Source organism: Synchiropus splendidus, chromosome 4, assembly GCF_027744825.2.
Source record: "Synchiropus splendidus isolate RoL2022-P1 chromosome 4, RoL_Sspl_1.0, whole genome shotgun sequence".
Lineage (NCBI taxonomy): Eukaryota > Metazoa > Chordata > Actinopteri > Syngnathiformes > Callionymidae > Synchiropus > Synchiropus splendidus.
This window is the reverse complement of record NC_071337.1, coordinates 26744905-26764542: the sequence shown is the minus strand read 5'-3', so window position 1 is coordinate 26764542 and position 19638 is coordinate 26744905. Positions and strand designations below refer to the sequence as shown.

Genomic DNA, 19638 nt, shown 5'->3' with positions numbered 1-19638 from the left:
AGGGACGACACATGCCTCAGGATCACACAGGATGCTTTATAGTCAGAATGGAAGAGTTTTTCATGCCGATTTGGGCAGGTATGTCTCCACGTTGTACAAATAACATAACAGCAAACTAGGATGCATTACTGGTGCACCTGTGAACAACATTATTTCTACTCTTGCTGATTTATTTGTGTGTGTAGTTGTTTGATTTAAGAATTTATTTTGGCATATATATGTGTGTGGTTCATTAGTGTGTGTTGTTATTATTGTCGGCAGTTATTGTTTTTGTTTTTTTGAGCACCTGTCTGTTCAAGGTTGATTCGTCTTTTCTGACTGTACCCAAGTGTTTTGTGTTTTCATATTTGTTTTGTATGAAAGTATATTATGTCTATTAGTTGTATGTTTTCTAGGGTTTCATTTAGTTGTGGGGGTGGTGTGTGTTTGTAGAACAGTCTGCCTATATTTGTATACAGTTTTGCGGTACGTTTGAGTTTGTATTCTCTTCATATCTGTGCACACTCCACAATGGTGTTGTGTAGGTGAGTGCATGTTTGACTTTGTGCTACTTGGTGTGTTGTTGTGCCTATACAAGTACTTGCAACAGAATTAGCTTGGGTATGTTAGGAGGAAGTTAGTATGTGCAGTATTGTGTAAGAATATCTGGTTTGTTGATGGTAGCAATGTTTGACTGCCTTTGAGTAGTTTGAGTGGCTCCATGGTCGACACTGCTGAATGCCTTTACTTGCTTTGACACATATTCCAACACATTTCCTCAGCTCCAGGGAGACTCTGGAGATATTAAAGGAATGTCAGCCGGAGCGACATGTCAGCGGGCCTCCATGTGTGGAGAGATACTAGATTCTCTATTTGGCATTCAGCTGAACGGTCGAAGACAAGCAGCCAGGGCGCCAATCACACAGAGAAGAATGGGAGTGCGATATAACAATGGCAGAGAGAAGCTCAATATTATGGTCCTCAAACTTTCAGTATTTGGAGACCCATGTGGCGCACTTTGACTGGATCAGATGGAATTTGATTATGGATTAAAAAGTTTGCTTGTGGTGATGCAGGTGACTCTCGTCCTCGTAGAAAATGGCAACGTGAAGTATTTCACCTTGTCTGACAGACAAACAAAAATTTCAAGATTTTTTTGCTTCGGATTTTGAACGAAAAGCCTGAACTCGAACGCCCCCGAAAAAAGCCGGTAAAAACATAACGTGCGCGGGCCGATCAGCTGACCCACGGCACGCTTTGTGATTGTGTATAACGCAGCCTCTGTATGCAGACGTGTCCCGTTAGCTACATTTACTGACTGTTTTTTCCTCATATTGAGGTGTAAAACCTTTCCTGTCTCCGCACTGGACCGTGGTAGAGTGTCACTGGGGAGGTGCTCGCTCTCCACACCTCCAGGGTTTGATGTCCTGTTGTGGGCTGGAGCTGGGACAGGGATGAGGCGAGTCTGGGACAGAGCGTTACTTGGTTTATGACTTTGTCACAGCCAAACTGCACAGAAGCGCACATTCAGAGCTGGACACGCACCGGGCACCTCTTCACTTCTGGAGAGACGTCACTCACTCGGCAACCCCTCCCACATGCAGCGGCCACACACATAGAGGAACAGCGCACCTGCAGCAGACACTCTACATTCACTCCTACAAAAGCCTATTTTAAGGCTTGGAACGCATTCCTTCTTTTTCCATTCATTGTAATGGGAAAAATCGATTCAGATTTCGAACAAATCGCTTCTCAAACGGCCGTCTGGAACGGATTGTGGTCGAGAACCGAGGTACCACTGTACTGACCCAAATCAAAAATATTATCTCTTAAGTAAAAAACTGTCCAGTCTGACCCTCACAAACAACACAAGAAAAGAATTTCATGATAGTTTTTGAAAAATCTGATTATTTTTGTGAAGCACTGATCATAACCATTGGGCCACAGCAGTCCACCTGCACAGGAGAACATCCTGGCTACTGACCGCGAGAGGGTGGCATCATTAAGTGTCTGGCCGTTCCCCTGAGCAAAAAAAGGGCGGAGCATGCTGTGCCTGTTCAGGAGGCTGAGGTCCTTCAGGGTGCAGGGAACACTGCTGAGGACCTTCTATGACTGTGTTGGAGTCAGTCAGTTTCTGTGGAGTAGTCCACAGGGCAGGGAGTATTCGGGACAGAGACCAGAAGAGACCAGTTAAGAGGGGTTCTTTCAGAGCTGAAATACTGTCATTGACAAGAGGTGGCACAGTGAGCTCTTAAGTCTCTCCGGTTCCCTGGATGGAAGAGGACTGAGACTGTCATATTCAACGGCTGTCATCAACACGCTTCCTTCAACAGACGTCTGGATTAAACTTGCAAGTTACTGAATAAAATTCAATATTCAGGAGACTGTTTCCTTTGTATCACAAGAATGATAGATGTGGAACATCTAAAGCACAGAGTGACACTTTTGCTGACCGGCGTGAGCCTCGGCTAACTTAGCAACCATGCTAACATGGTAGTTATGTTGTCTCCTTAAACCAACAAATCACGTCTTCTAATCTGCTCATGTGAACTAATGATTAAAAGGGCCTGAGAAAAGGACGTTGAAGAAAAATCTCACATCTGCTGATCAGCGCCATCTTCTTACTTCTGCTATGTATCTGAAGCAACCAGTCTGATCATAGTCGAGCTACTTGGTTACATGCCAGCTAGTAACCTAATAATCCAGGTTGGTTCGTCCAACTAAGAGAAATTGAAATTTCCCTCCAGTAGGACTAAGCTTTTTACATTGATTTCAAAGTCCAAACTAAGCTGGACCTACACAATAATAAGGTTTTCTGGGGCGTCGTGTAACCGCGCTCATTGGAGGAGGTGGACGACAGGAGGACTGTGGCCAAGCTGTCGTCCATGATGGCCAACCTGTCTCACCCCCACCAGGACACTGTCCACTTTCATTGGCAGACGGATCCGCTTTCACTGCACAGAGGAGAGAATATGTTGTTCCTTCCTGTCCTAATTTCACAGTGGTAAACAATGACTCCCATCATTGTTCATTGTCAACATTTATTTATTTAGTTTATTGTTTAAAGTTTGTCTGTTATGTCTCTGATGTTTGTTATGTTGCAGCAACAACCAAAATGTCCCCATTGTGGGAAGAATAAAGACAGTTGAATAGTCTATTATGCAATGCAGTGCAGCATTGTGTTTTATGTTTACTGTTGCTTTGCGTACATCTTTGTCCTTCAGTGTGTGTCTTCATTGTCTATAATATATTCCAATCTAATCTAATCTAATCTAATGCAACAGCTGTGATGTGTTTTGTGGTTGGTTGGACTTCGTCTTCTTTGTTTTTCCAACTGTGATTGAGTTTCACACCTCTGATCAAACAAACTGTCAGTCATATTGACGTGTAGACAGACAGGGCCAGAATATTTACAGGGCGTCTTGCGTTGCACTTGAGCACTGTTCTATGTACATGTCTTTTTTTTGGCAGAATCATTTTCTCTCATAAGCTGTTCCTCTCTTCACACAACCAGCAATTCCAGTCCCAAACACAGCACATTGCACAGTCATTGCTCTCTGAGTCTTTATAGTACTGAAGTTATTGAGCGTTTTTTTTTTACTTCTGAGCTCCATGAACTCCACTGTTGGGATCTAGTGATGATCCTGTCTGCTTAGTGTCTTGAGCCTAACCCGACTCTCAGGAGTAATAGCTGTGAAGCCAGCGTTGATCTCAGTCAGGGTACCAGCTAGTGACGTGTTTTTCTTTGCTGCTTTGTCTGAGATGATTTCCCAGTTCCCTTTGCATCATCTGAAAGGTTGATGCGAAACTGATCACAGATTGTTCCTTTTCTACTATTGAACTTTATGGTGGCGATGACAAGATTGAGGACAAACATGTACTGTGGGAGGGAGCGAACATCTCCACACATAAACAGTGACTGTGCTCCACATTCAGTGTCTCAGTCAGAAGTGGGTTCGCCGTTACACTAACCTGTATGTTGAAATGTAGCAACAATGTCTTGCCATGATGACATGAGGCAGCTATGTGTTTTTTTTTTATCAACAGTTTTGTTTAAGCTGCTTTAAATACAGTACTTCTGTGATCAGTTTAAACACAAACACAGTTCATTCCCCAAGTTTGTTGTTCTTTGTCGTCCTTGTCCATTTTTCAAACTTTAAATTGTTATAACTTTGAAATTCTAGACATAAAAAAAATATGTTGATGTGAAGTTACTCAATTTATATGCGAGATTGGATGAAGATAACTGAAGAGATAAAACTGGATCCGAGGGAACCTTTAAGTTTCATTGTGGTTTGGGACAATAAACCCTTGCTTGAAATATTACACTTGTGGTTTGACTGGCTCCTCATTATGCAGGTGATTTAAGTGTTTGCTGCACGTCTCTGTTATCGTTTGCTGCTCATTTTTATTACAGCGGAGCTGAAGGTTTTGTGTTAATATTTACAATAAGACAAGCGGTTGTTAACCAATGTGCTCCACTCTGTAGTCTGCTGTTACCATTGTGAAGTGATGACTTACGGTGCAAGCGAGCCGAGGCAGATGTGGCAGGGATGTCATTGCTTTCAGAAAGTTGTTGATCACCTACCTGTAAAGATAGCAACGCAGACCCAGGCTTTTCAAATGTGTTCATTCTGGGAGCCAGTTTCAAAAAGCATCAGAGACGGACAAGACTGATCTGTGGAACTTGATGTGACCGACGCTGTCTCTGTGTAAACCAGGCGCAAGTCTTTATCATTCAAAGGATGCAAGTACAAGTTAAGTCACGAGTCACTGACATTCATGTCCAAGTTGAGTCGCAAGTCCTTTGAAATGAATGTTGAGTCTAAAGTCTAGAAACACATGAAGCATTGAGTCTCTAAAATGATCCGCCCATCATTAGTGTTTTGCAGGAGCTCCATAGCTCTACAGCCATCTGCTGCCTGTTTGAGCTGAAGACACTCTGAATACTGAACATGAATGTAAATGTGCAGACAATGAATATCATTTATCAGTCGCCCTTCACATCAACACAAACAGCCCAACTGGTTGTATTTCTCACTCTCATGTGAGAAACACTCACATGAAATCAATTAAAACACAGTGCAGGTTCCTCATGACCTATTGCAAACAGCGCAGCCATTTTTCCAGGGGTCATGTTTTGAGCCAAGGACTGTAATTATTATAAATGAGAGGAATTAAGTGAAGGCTCACTGTCAGCAAATAAACTCATCACTGTTATTTAGATACATGGACATTATCCAGGTCTGGGGCACAATATCTCTTGACTGAGATTGAATCAGTCAGTGTTTTGCAAACAGAAATCCATTTACTGTGTATAAAGATGGATCATGTCAAGCGGCTCCAAGACATGGTGACTCATTAATAATTTTTTTAAAAGTGTTGTTTTTTTGTCTGTATACTGCCAGTGACACAGCAGTTTTTATTCATTTCCTCATCAATAGTTGTATTTATTGTTCTATTTCATTTATTCTTAGTTGCAGTTTAAGTTTCAAGGTGCTTCTTTGTCGGAGCGAAACAAGCACTTAAAGTCATCCAGCTTGACACAGGACCAAGGACTGCAGTATGTTAAGCACAAAAAGCAGTCATGAACAAGAAGCCACAAGCTGTTGCGTGGTGTTTATCACAGTTTTTCTCCAGACTGTACACTTGGATCAGATTCTTTATACGCCAAACACGGAGAGTTACCACACGCACCTGCATCTGCTCCTCATATTTTGTGTCAATGTGAAAATGGAGTTGTCTGTTGAGTCCAGATAAAAAGATGTAGATGAACTCTGAGTGAATGGAGTTCGACAGCGATAGTACACTTAAATGTTTGGTGAGATCGGTAGCATCTTTATTTGAACCGCAGAGGAGGAATGTGAATTTAAGTGGACCGTTCGATAAGTGACAATCTTTTACCATAAAGTGAGAGGGTGGTGATTTATAGTTACACTCCCAGTCTCGGGCTTAAATGATGAAAGATGAACGTGTGCGTCAGACCCAACTCATCTCTGATTTTGATTAAAGACCTTAAAGCAGCATTACAGCAGATTGCGGCATCTGAATCTATGTCTGACTTATCATCTATGGCGACTGATTTGCTGCTGAGGCCCTCCCAGTCATCTGAGTGTATTCAAAAGTTTATTAGATGCGTTAGGTCAATCACACATTGTAACTTATTACAGTTGAATTTGTGGTTAATAGTAGGGGACATCGTCGAATTATGATGATTCCATTTTTGTGCTTTATTGAATGAGCAAAGTTTTAAAGGAGAAAAAAGTGTTTGTGTCTGATGCATCCCCACTTCACTGATTTTTAATAAACTTTCCTTCCAGCATGTTTCTTCAGGGCAAATTTGTAATGCTGATGTTTTGCTCCCAGGCCGTTTCTGGTTCTGCCTCCGCTGATGGAGTGGATCAGGGTGGCAGTGGCTCACACCGAGCATCGTCGGAGCTTCTCTGTGGACAGCGATGATGTGAGACAGGCAGCCAGGCTGTTGCTGCCTGGTGTGGACTGTGAACCCAGACAAATAAAGTAAGGAGTGTTTGCATGCAGATTTGCCTCCCACTCAGGCCCTGAAGGCAGCGCTGCTGATTTGGCGGCTTGTCTGACAGAGGGAAAACTTTCTACAACTCAAATAAATCAGAACTCCATTCACCCTCCAAATGCCGCTTCCCTTATGTAACCAGGGTTGGACAACTTTCTGAAAAACAACCCTTGGAGAACTTATGTCAACGTTGACCCACGCAGTCTGAGATCCCCAACATCAAAGCAACGTTCACGCACTGCTTCCTCTAGTTTTGCTGCATTGATAACTGCACTTTACTTCCCTGCAGCATCAGCACCACGTCACTCACAGTTTCACCTTCCCTGTGCTCATTTTAGAATTGATATTAAGGCTTTACCCAGAGAGTCCCTCTCCATGGTGGACCTCTCCTCTGCAGTCAGGAAAATGATTAGTCAGATGTATTTAAAAGTCTCTTTTAGAACAGGTGTGAGTAAAATGCAGCCCAAGGACCACATGCAGCCTTTTGCCTTCATTTTTGTGGCCCTTTTAAGCAAAACTAGAAAAGTCATTCAACAGTCATCATTCATTGCTTTTTACATTTAAATTTTTTTTTTTCCCTCTTTTTTATTTTTAAATTCGATTATTTTAATGGGTGATGCTTATTTCAACAGCGTTTCTTCATTTAAATAAAGAGCTCAAAGATATTTGGAAAATACCTTGAAATTCAGCACCTTTATATTAAATAATATATAAAATCATTTTTTACATACAATATATGTAATTTTTATTCCCTGTTTTTTATTTTTTAATTACATTTATTTTAATGGGTGATGCTTATTTCAACAGCGTTTCTTCATTTAAATAAAGAGCTCAAAGATATTTGAAATTCATTTTCATATTAAATAATATCTAAAATCATTATTTTATACACAAAGTAATGGTGGATTTAAAAGGAGTGGGGAAAAAGTGAAATACAAATGTCAAAAAACATATATAAACAGTACTAATCTGATTAAAATCCAGGAAAGTTCAAATTGCAATTAAGAGTGAGTCATGTTGAGAAGACTTTTTTTGTCTGCTACTGTGGTGAATGGTGTGTTCTGAAATCTGTTTTACAGGCTTCAAACATGTATTTAGATGTGTCAGAAAATGTCAAAGTCATTGCGTCACCTGAAACACAATGGTGACTTGGTTGTTTGTTTCTTGCGTGTGTGTGTCTATAGAGCCGAAGACTGCTTTTGCGCCACAAGGAAACTGGATGCAGCCTCCACTGAAGCAAAGTTCCTGCAGGACTTGGGCTTCAGGATGCTCAACTGCGGACGGACTGACCTGGTCAAGCAGGCCGTCAATCTCCTGGGGCCTGACGGCATTAACAGTATGAGTGAACAAGTCAGTATCAGCAGCATGCTTCCAGGACAGGTTTTAGGATGGATGGATGGATGGATGGATGGATGGTTGGATGGATGGATGGATGGATGGATGGATGGATGGACGGATGGATGGTTGGATGGATGGATGGATGGATGGTTGGATGGATGGATGGATGGATGTTGGATGGATGGATGGATGGATGGATGGATGGATGGATGGATGGATGGATGGATGGATGGATGGATCTGTAACATTTTCACACCATTTGAAAACAACCCATGGAGTTTCTGTCTTCAGCTTGCAGCATAATGTGTGTGGGTGTTCCAGGCTCCAGGGATGCTGAGTGCATTTGAGGGCATGTAGGAGTGGAAGACAGCGGGCCCTGAGTTCTGCAATCCACCTCAATCATTCACCAAATGTTAATTCATGCTAATTTGCTGGGAGAATGCAAGTTTTTCTTTTATTTTGTTCCATTTCGTTGTGCGTTGAAGAAGTCCCTGCCTGGTGAGGAACAAATTGGTAGTATTCTGTTAGAGGATATTTTAGCGTGCTTTAAATGTATTTTGGATGATGAGTGAAGACTCTAAATGTAGGTCATGTAGCCATAGAAACGTCGACCTGCATTCAGTACGACAGACACAGCATTAAAATACACTAAGAGCAATTGTAAGGAAGAAGTATAGACTGTGCTAATGACTGGAAAAAGTTAGAAGCTGCTGTCGGCAGAATCAGGTGTTTCACAGTACAGCTGTCGGGACACCTGTACTTTGCGAGCAAGCCTTGGAACACAGCAGCAATCCTCTGGAATAAATGATGCAGTCAGGTCAGGCTTCAAAAAGATCAACTTGGTTTTGAGGTTCTTCACTGAACCATGCAATGTATTGCTGTTTAAGTTGTTTCTGGAGACAGTGAGACGGGTAATGGGACTGCACTGTGCTTATGCACTTGAGTTTTTAATTTCTCCACCAAAACACAAGTGGTTTACGTTGAAAACGGTGCGGGATTACAAATAAATAAATGCAACAGTTCGATCGCAAAAGACTTAAATTCATATCACAGATCATTTAAAATTGCTGTACAAATGTTTGAAAACTTGAATTAGGATTTAATGCAAACATCGTCCTTATGACCAGTGTAGTGGCACAGTGTTGTTGTTATTTTAGCTTCCAACAAATTCTGAACTGAAACTTTGAATAAAAATTTAAAAAATCTGAGCCACAGTCCTCCTGTCTACCACCTCCTCCAAAGAGCAGAATATTTTTTTTACGAGGTGATTCAAAGTAGCGTGAGCTTGATGATGGATGATATCAGCTGTCTTTATTGTCACATTACGACACGCGCTAGGTGATATTTATTTAGTTTCAACTGCTTAAGGTTTACACACTGGTTCTTTTCATTGTTTTGTTTTCGCCTTTTTATTGCGACTCCTCTGTTTGGTAATATGAAGGTAATGCTTTCGCAGTTTTGTTTGTTGTTTTGAGATATCCATTTGTACTTGATGGTGAAATATGTAATAAGCACATTATATGCTCTGTATGTGCCAGCTGAAGTAATTCCTGTCATATTTTTAGTTTGCTTTATTTGTCTGTTACATTGAAACAAGATTTGGTGTTCATCATCTGACTCACCTTCTTCTTCCACCTTATTTCATGACAATGTATGAACTGATGTCTCCTCTGACTCTCTGGACCTGCAGGGAATGACTCCTCTTATGTACGCGTGCGTCCGTGGTGACGAGGCCATGGTACAGATGTTGCTGGACGCTGGGGCGGACATCAACAGTGAGGTCAGTGCTGCTGAGGCTCTCCAAAAGAGATTGACTGTCCCTGTTTAAGATGGTCACTTACATTTGTTGTGCTAAGCTTCTGCGATCCTCCCCCCGCCGCCACCTCTGTTGTCGCTGTCTCACCTCCTCCCAGCATGTCTCTCACCCACTGCTCAGGCATAATCATTTAAGCAGTTGCTAAAAAAGCAGAAATTACGACGGCTGCTGCTTCAAAACTTACCAAGCGCTGTAACTCAGCAGGGTTCGCTTCACTGCGCATCAATAATGCATTATAATAGTACAAGTGTGTGTACTTGCTGTAACCTACTCCCACTGACTGCACACTCACTTATGAGACGGGCACAACCCTTTATTCATCTAACAGGTGTAAATATCCTCTATTTTGGTCCCGTCTGCTGCCTGAAACGAGTGAGTCGTGAAACCACAATGCAGTGCTGATAATAACAATTTGCTGAGAAACTAAATGACTCTAAATAGCGGACCGGGACAAATCGCTGCCTGTATTTATCTGACCCTTATTTATATAATTTACTGCTGTACAATATCACTTTGAAATATTTATTCACCATTGTTTTTATAGTTTGTTTAAATGATGAATGATATTTTATAAGATATTTCTGTATGCACTTTTCAAACAAACGTGTCCTTTGTACTCATTCTCTATTCATAAGATATGAATGATATAAACGGTATTACATTACTTTCTTCAGAGACTTCAGAGACAGAGAAAGTGTGGTTTGTTTTAGCACATATATATTCACGATCATACATATTCATGATTGCATATGACATAATCTAATACATTTTTTTTTTTTTTTCAATTTCTCTGTCGGCTGTGTTACTTCACTAGTAGCAACAAATGATATGCAGAAATCCACTTTATGAATCCTTTCCTGTTTTATTTCTGGGCTGTAACGTGATCATAAAGTTGCTCTCTGCACATAATTATTTGTGCCACAATATAATGAGGGCCCACTGGAAATATAGTTGTGCTCCGCTGCTCGATAGTGTTGCTGTTATTTAATGCTGCAGCGTCAATAAATGGGGATGTTATGATAATAGCTGGATGACAGAATCTCTCCAGGCGATATTTGGATTTTTACTCTCTAATTTTGCCTTTGATAAGGACGTTTCAGGGATCAGAACAGAGCGGCATCAGGCAGTGTAGCTGATTAATTTTACACAGCTTTGTTCATGAGTCAGCGCTGCCTGTGTTTGAAGTCCGTGCCAGTGTTTTGTTTTCTCTCTGGTTGGATTGTTGGCTAAAATAATTCCCATATGGTGGGAAAGGATTCCCAGACAGGTAGAATCCATGCTAATCAGCAATTTCTATGCAGAGCGAAGCCTGTCTCTGCTTCTCTCCCCTCTTCTTCTTCTTCTTCTAACACCCCCCTGCATAACGCCTGTCTCTCCACTGACCTCCCGCCCCGAGCTGTCAATGTTAATGGCTGTATATCTCTCTCCATGACCTTCACCTATGACTTCCCAGGTGCCCAGCTCAGTAAGCAAGCACCCCTCAGTATATCCTGAAACGCGCCAGGGGACGCCACTCACTTTCGCTGTGTTGCACGGACACGTCCCTGTCGTGCAGGTAGTGAAAATTAATAACCTGTAGCCCTTGCCCTCACCTTTCCTCCTCGACGGGGTGACTCACACAGCGTATGACATGTCATGATCCTTTGGTTATCCTTTCTTGTGTCCTGTTGTGATAGACTGCTAGCTTAATTTGTCTTTGCTAGTTAGCCTCGGGTTCTGCGCCGTTCCTCTAGAAGACCTAAAAACCTCTCACCCGATCAGCGGGGGACTCAAGCAATGTGTCCATTTCTGTGTTACCATGTTCATGTTTATGTTGTGTTATGTGAGAATATTTTGCTTTCGATTGCTGCGATGGCAAGTGTGGGCTCTTCTTTGCCTTGCCCCGCTGTGAGTCAGACAAGTTGACAGAGCAGGTCTTTCCTCGCTGGTTTCATCACACAAGCTCTCAAGTATTGCAAAGTATTCCATCCAAGCCAGGATTTAGCTTTTTGACTGTTCACTCATACCTTCTCTGCAGAACTTAGCATCCAAAACAAACAGGACTAGTGAGGCAGTTATGATCTGAGAGCTGTTCAGGCTAATTCAAGGGCACCTCAGAAAATGACAACTGGCCCTGCTGTTGTGCTGGTTTTCTCAACTCACATGGGGTTGTGCAGGGCGATCACTTAATCCTGTTGGAAGTAGGGATGGAAATTGATAAGAGTTTAACCTTCCCGTTATCAATACTGCTAAACAATTCGGTTCCTTTCTTATTGATTCTGAATGAGAATAAAGGAAGAAAAACAACTCTATTAGGATCAATAGATTTGGTTAAAAAAAAACAAAATTCTGGATTTAGCATCAGTGAAACAGAAATCAGTTGTGCTGTCTGATCCGGAACAGAAATGAACCCTGAGGAAGCCTGAGCCATGAAGCAGTCGACACAGAGCTCTGGTTCTTTTAAACTGAGGACTTGGTCCGTGTGAAGAAAGTTAAACATCAATGTCCCATTGAACATATCTGCTGCCTATAAGGTCTTGAGTAATTGGAAATGATGCATTGAGTGTAGCTTGCTTATGCTTGGTTTGGTGCGGGACATGACACATGCTTCCCGAGAAGACAGTCTCGGGGACACTTCGCTACGTCACTGTAAAAACAAGCATGGCAGCAGCGCAAATCAGACATGTGGGACATTATTAAAAACAAATGAATTTCATCTGACAACATCGGTCAGCACCATGTCAACCCATCACCTAGCTGCTACCATCAGCTCACCATTAAACTACGATGTCGAAGGGGTTTGGTCGCCCTAAAGTCGCATCGCCTTTGCAAACAAAACGTAGATACACTTTTGAACGTTTACGGCCCATCGCCGCTCAAACTTCTCGGTGATCAGCTGCAGCACAGCTTCCATGACACGCCAACACGCAGCAATAGCAGCGAGTAGAGTCAGACTTTCATGAAGGCTCCGCCCCCTGTACTTTTAAACAAACTCATGAGAGGTAGGATTTTCAGGATTTGGGGAGTTGGAGATTTTCAACCAGGCCCTATCAGACAGTTGTCTTTGGCTATGACATTGACTGAATTGACTGTTAACTTTACAGCTTCACTCATCACCATTGATTTTGACGACAAATAAAATGCCCTCAAATGACGAATGGGACCTTCAATGAAATTCAGTCTAAAGACGATGACAGTCGGCCAGCGCCCGGAACTGTGCGAGGAAATGATGTACATCTTTGTCTTAAGAGCGCAGCTGAAGTGCCAGTCAGGGAGACACCGGTGAAGCGAGCCCTTCTGCACTCCTGTCTCAAGATACTCATAGAGGATCCCCGTTCTTGTAACTCAAGCAAGCCGATCTAATCCTTCGGCACCCCAACAACAATTACTGTGGCACGTTGGAAAGGCGCATGTTAGTGTTTTGTTGGTTTTTCTTAGTTGCTGTGTAGCAGAAGTCAAAACAAGCCAAGCTAGTTAGTGTATTTATTCCCCTGGGCCGAGTGGATCTTGTTTCCAAGGTTGTTGTTTTCATTATTATACTGACAATAACATCCACTCTTTTCTTCTTTTCACCCCCTTTTTTTCTCCCGGTTTTCTCCCGCCTCCTCCCCACAACAGTTGCTGCTGGATAATTGCGCCAACGTGGAGGGTTCCCTGCAAGAGGGAGCTGAAAATTACACCGAGACGCCTCTTCAGCTGGCAGCCGCTGCAGGTATCCCCTCACCGATGCACACTCTTGACCCGGGCGTTATTGTTCTTGATAAAGCGTATGACAGATTTGACACTCTCAAATCTTGCCTTACCAGAAGGTGTTCTCGCGCCTAATTAATCTGCCGCCTCCAATTATATCACATAAGGAAGCGGCCATGTGCATTTCTGTCCACCAGGTAGCCCTTGTATAAATAGATTTGGTTTAGAATCTAAATGGTCCCTGGAGCAGTGATGTGTTTTTCATTGGAATAGCACTGTTTACACTATATATGTTCGCAAAAATAAGTAAATAAATAATAACAGTACTAAAAATAACCCTGACCAGGACAAAGCGGTGGTTATCTGACTATGTATGTATAATAATAATAATAATAATAATAATAATATCTAAGAGAGAAGAGAGTACGATTTTGTCATCGAGTCCTCACTTGTGCTTCACCCCCACCTACCAAATTTGCATTGTGTCATGTGTCTTTATTGAGTTTTTTTTTTTTTTTGAACAACCAAAAAATAATAATATAATTTGAATTTGGATATTATATCTTCCTTGTCTCTCATAATATAATTCAACTCAGGTCATCAGTCACAGCTGACCAATGAGAAGCAGTGGTACAAACAAGCACTGATGTAAAACTGCTACTGTTGAAATATTCTTCTTTTACTTGTCATTCAATCGTGTATGCATTTGTTTACATATATATTCATCAACATATAATATTAAAAGATAAACTACATTTCACAAGTCATGGCCGGCTACCTGAGGGGGCACAACATGTCAAATGAGGGGGTAAACGGCAAAGTCTATGGAAAGGTCCATAATGTGACCCAAAATTAGACTCCACAACACATCTAAAAAGAAGTATTTAAAAATTCCAAAACAGAAAAGAGACAAGGCACCGCCGGTGAGGGAGATATCTTTGAAAGAAAGACAACAAAAATATTGGAAATATAAGACAGACCAAATGCTGCTTGGCAAACCAGGAGAATAGCACAAAGAAATAAACAATGAAAAGTGCTGGAGGAAGAAAATTAAATGATATACAGCGACTAAATGTCAGCGTATGACATTGTATGGCAGTGTATTAGAAGAAGCTTAATAAGCAACAAGACGTTTGTATGAATGGTATTTATGGAGAGTTGATGCAGCATTTCGGAAGCCATTTAAATAAAAAATAATAATATAAATAGATGTTGAGGTTTATCATACACAGTTATAAGTTGTTATAATATACATTCATTTCATTACTAGTTTGTGTTTCTTAGAAAAATACTTACTATACTACCACAGCACCTGAAACAAATGTCTGTAACCAACATCTGAAGCAAGTGCTCTAACAAAACAAAACTCATGGAGTTGATGCCTGAGAAGGAAGTGAAAACACTGTAACAGCCTCTAGTGGAAACATTTGTGCTCACTTTTAACTACGTTTTAAATGTGTTAGAGCAATATTCGTTCTTTAAAAAGGGCTTCAGTAACATTACAGATTCACTTAATGTCCACCATTTAATAGGCATCAAGAACAAATTCAATCATCAGACAGACATAAAGAAGTCCATTATGATTACCTGAGAGCGATACGATGCTGAGGATGCTTATGACACCACGTGTGATTAAAGCTTGGAGCCTCTGCTAATGAATTCCATTTTGCCTCATTAGATTGTAAATTATGTAGATGAAATAATGAGCACATTTTTTATCTCATTTTGTTCACCACTAGCTGCAAACAAGAGAGTCGGGTCATTGAAGTCTGCCTAGTTTGGTTTTCACTTATGTGAGCTAACTTTGATCCCAAGATTTTTTTTTTTCATGTAAAAAAAAATAAAAAATCGGACATGTATCTCTCTACTAATTTTTCGTATTGTCGGGGAATATCTATCTATATCTTGTGTTGCTCGCTCCTCCATCGGGAAGCTACTGTCTGGTGAACTTATTTAGAGTTGTACTTGCCTCAAGATGATGCAAGATAACTGACAACCTCTCCTTGGAACCTTCTCCAGTGTCAGCCCTTCAACGATTTCTGGAATTCTGTTTTCCTCAGGAAACTTTGAACTAGTCAGTCTGCTTCTGGAAAGAGGGGCAGACCCCATGATTGGAACGACGTGTCGGAATGGCATCTCCTCTGCCCCGCTAGGAGACATGAACTCCTTCAGCCTGGCAGCGGCACACGGTCACAGGTAACGTCCACAATCTCAACTGAAGCACCATAGGTCAATAACACATTTTCAATGTTCTTCTCCTGAATTCAAGAAGTTTATGAAATGACCAATATCTTACTTCATGGGTTGGTCAGTGGGAGACAATTAGCGGTGCAATGAATTCCCTCAGCCTGTGGCTGCAGCTTGACTGAGCAAGATACAGTGGATGGCTACCAAATGAGAATTATTAGTACAATTAATTGGAAAATTATGCAACTTAACTAACAGAAAATAAATAGGCCGTGAATGCATGAATATATATATATATATATATATATATATATATATATATATATATATATATATATATATATATATATATATATATATATATATATATATATATATATATATATATATATATGGCATAAGAATGTTATTTGGTACGAGTCCTCATTTTTTTTAATTTGAATGAATTTGGTATATTACTGAATCAAAAGATGGACCCATACATACATTTACAGAACAAAATGTTGTTTATTTTGCATCAGTTTGACAATAGCACAATAAATCACGCTGGTGGGTATATTCAAGTTTTTATTTCACCTTATTTATACTATAGCTCTTTTAATGTCTTGAAAATATGTGTATAAGAATTTCAATTTTATAAGACTTTCAGGTACATTCAGAGTAGTGGAAACCCTGGCCATTCTGTAGTGAAAAACCTCCCTGAACAAAAGCAAACAGATGCTTTTGTTAGCTTTTGTTCAGGGATTCCTCCATGTTTGTTGTTGTTGTTATCATCCTAGCTGCCACGTGTCGTGGAACTCCTGCACCTACAAAGGTTCCATGTTGTCTGGAGAACAAACTATGCATTTTTATTGCAATGAATGAATCATAATTAACTTGTTAAAGTCCCACCACATATATATATATGGAAAATATATGGAAACTCCTGAGGTACCCGCGATCCAGGGGCACGTTCAGTGACAACAATTATTTGGGGGTCGCCCAAAAGGACTGGCCATTCAGATTCTGGAGGGTTTCCCCTGTGCCACAGTGGAAGACCCGCCACTGCAGTGAGGAATGGTCGTCCATCAGACTCACATTGACTCTAGTGGTTCTGTTGTGCTTCATTAAACATCATACGTTATGTAAAATAAACCTGTAAATAAACTTCACGAGCCGTCCCTGAACTGAAACGATCATCGTCTTCCTCAAATCTTCCCGCTACATCAACAGCCTCCCTTGACTGACTTGTCATCTCTGATCAAAGAGCCTCACGAACAGGATCTGATGTTGCATTGCACTTGGCATCCGAACCAGCTTTTCCTCAGTAAAGCAGATGGTGCAGTGATGCATCACAGGCTCAGATCACGCTGAATATGTTCCCTTCTCGTGCGAGCGGAGAATCTGTTAGTGCTGCATCATTTGTGTGGCATGCCGCAAATTCAGATTGATGTTTTCATTGTCAGTGCTCTCGTATCACTCTTCCTTTGAATATTTGTGTAAGCCCTCAGGAGCAGGGAGTGGCGAGTTCAGTGGTTTCTCTGTGTATAATTGAGAATGTTAAAAAATATCTGAGTTGTAATCAGACCAGCGCCGGCATTTTGTTAGTGACTTCGACACTGGAAAGCATATGCTGCAGGAATGAATATGGAACCAATGGCATCATGTCCAAGGTGAAAGATCGTGGATTTATTTTTCCTTGCACTTTCAGTCACTTTAAAATGAACATCCCTTTTGCTGTTTTTTGTTGCCAAATTTTAGGGCCCTATTTTGGTCAAAGACGAGCAGTTTCATCACCAGCAGGATTTTCAAATCGGAAAGTTGGATTAACCTCAGTACGGAATCTGAGTATGAACTCCAACAGTGTAAACAGAAAGTTTTTCATCAAAGAAATACGTTGTAAGACAAAGAAAATTCCACATATTAGTGTTCATCTTCTGCTGGCGTTGTTTCTTGTTGACAACCGAGCACCTTTGTCTCGAAGTTTGTTATATAATCGCGCCTGGTACACTTCAGAATAGCTGCTGTGGATGCCATTATCTTGTTTTATGACTTAATACCTAGTTCCAACTTCCCACTTCCAAGCTAACTGGAATGGAGCATCAAGTTTGTTTACTTATCCCCCAAAGGATTTGGGGATTGATGATAACACAGACGCAGGATAGCACAGACAGGAACTAGTATTTGCCTTTCAAGGTCATGAAGGCTCAGCGGATTAAGTTTGTTTTTAAAGATGGCTGCAGACGATGCGGCCAATGTTTAGCTGAAAAACTATTGTGGGGTTTGAACTGTAGTTTCCCAGACTGATTCTGTGAATCCATTTTCCCGAAGTGGATGCATGATTTTGCTGTGCGCTCAAACGCCAATAGACTCCTCTTGGATGAATAAAACTGTGAACTTTATGGTGTCCACGACAAGAATGAGGGAAAACATGAACTGAGGGAGAACATCTGAACGTATCGACAGTGGCAGCTAACAGTGTTCAAGTCAGCGTCTCAGTCGGAAGTTAGAGAAGTCAGTTTAGTCTTTATTGACAAACAGGTTGGTTTAAGCTACTTTAAATGTTGCAGTGATTGATGTTTGATCTCAGGTGAAACCTGAACAGTGGCAAAGCACGGATCATCGGCCATATTTGTAGTCCTTGTCACTCTATCAACGTAAACAGTGTGCTTAACGTCACCGTTTTGATCTGGCGCTTCTCTTCTACTTTGTGAGATTTGATTACTGCACAATAGGTTCCTTTAAAGAAAATGTATCAAAAGATGGAAATAGATGCTACTGTATGATTAAGTACAAACTTAGAGGTTCACTTGTGAATATTTACAGACATCAGCATAGGCAGACATTAAATATCCCTACCCCTACCTAGGTAGGTGATTGTTCCTATCTACTCTTTTTAAGAGGTTGTTCAGGTGAAGACATTTTTATGCCTCACTACTCCAACATGCTTCAAATATATGACCTCAGGCCATGATCCTGCTTCAAAATTCTCCCGCAGTTTTCTGATCTTTTGCTCTCAGGTGAACTTTTTCCCTTTGTGACCGGGTTTATTCCCTTTTTAGGAATGTTTTTCGGAGACTACTCTCCCAGTCGGACAAAGACAAAGGCGATGTGCTGTCCCTGGAGGAGATCCTGGCGGAGGGTTCGGATCCCAGAGAGAAGAGTTTAGGCCTACAAGCCAATGGCAGCAACATCGGTGGGACCCTGCGAACAGGAAAGGCCAAGCTGAGAGCCCTGAGGGAGGCCATGTACCATAGTGCAGAGCACGGCCATGTGGACATCACCATTGACATCCGCAGCTTAGGTCAGATTTACTAATTCATGCTTCACTGGCACACACGCCCCTCACTCTGGCGCCTTCAGCTGTCTCGGAGATCTGTCCTGTCCAGTCGCTCACTGTCTGTCACTGCAGCTCATTCGACCATGAACCAGAGAATGACTTCTTATATCTGTGGCGTTGGTGTGAGAACTATTATGAGAGAGAGTGTTTGGTAGCCTTTGTTAGATCTCATCCACTTCACCTTTACATGTTACAGGTTTAATTGGCTGATAATGCTTGACAGAACGGTGTCAGGGCAAATCAGTGACTTGTGTTCACTGTAGACTTAGGGATGAGGCAGAGGAAGAAGACACGTCAGAGCTCTTTCATCTCCCACCATCAGTCAAACTCATTGAAGCCTTGTATGCGTTCATAGTCTCTCAGCTTCTCCCTCTTCCCCACCATGCCACCATCCCTCAGCTCTCACTAACCCTGATGGAAACATGGTCGGTTCCCTCCCTATAGAAGCCGCCCTGCGCCCCAGGTGCATATTCACTGTCTGTTTTTATTCCCAGGCGTCCCCTGGAAGCTGCACACGTGGCTCGAGTCCCTGCGTACCTGCTACATCCAGAACAGACGGCCGCTCATCCAGGGTTTGCTCAAAGATTTCAGCTGCATACAGGAGGAGGAGTACACAGAGGAGCTCATCACGCATGGCCTGCCGCTCATGTTCCAAATACTGCGCTCCAGCAAGGTCCGTGTTTTGTTCTTGTAAGCAAAACGCTGGTAGGGAAACATCAGACGGAATTAAACCTCTGCTCTGGGATTACTGGGATTAGATAGCAGCCCCACATTTGTGCTCACAGGACTCTTTATTTG

General features: G+C 41.7%; 1 protein-coding gene across 2 annotated transcripts in view; it reads left to right on the top strand.

Moving 5' to 3' along the window:
* Positions 1-19638, top strand: part of LOC128756824 (ankyrin repeat and BTB/POZ domain-containing protein 3-A) — a 147100-nt gene that overhangs the window by 118687 nt on the left and 8775 nt on the right. Inside the window, exons 4-11 of one of the 2 annotated variants that reach the window (XM_053861546.1) lie at positions 6346-6498; positions 7696-7861; positions 9540-9629; positions 11119-11220; positions 13263-13356; positions 15395-15530; positions 18563-18804; positions 19335-19513. In XM_053861546.1, coding sequence (XP_053717521.1) covers positions 6346-6498; positions 7696-7861; positions 9540-9629; positions 11119-11220; positions 13263-13356; positions 15395-15530; positions 18563-18804; positions 19335-19513 — 1162 coding nt within the window. The remainder of the gene's footprint in view (positions 1-6345; positions 6499-7695; positions 7862-9539; positions 9630-11118; positions 11221-13262; positions 13357-15394; positions 15531-18562; positions 18805-19334; positions 19514-19638) is intronic. The other variant, XM_053861547.1, reaches the window with a different exon arrangement.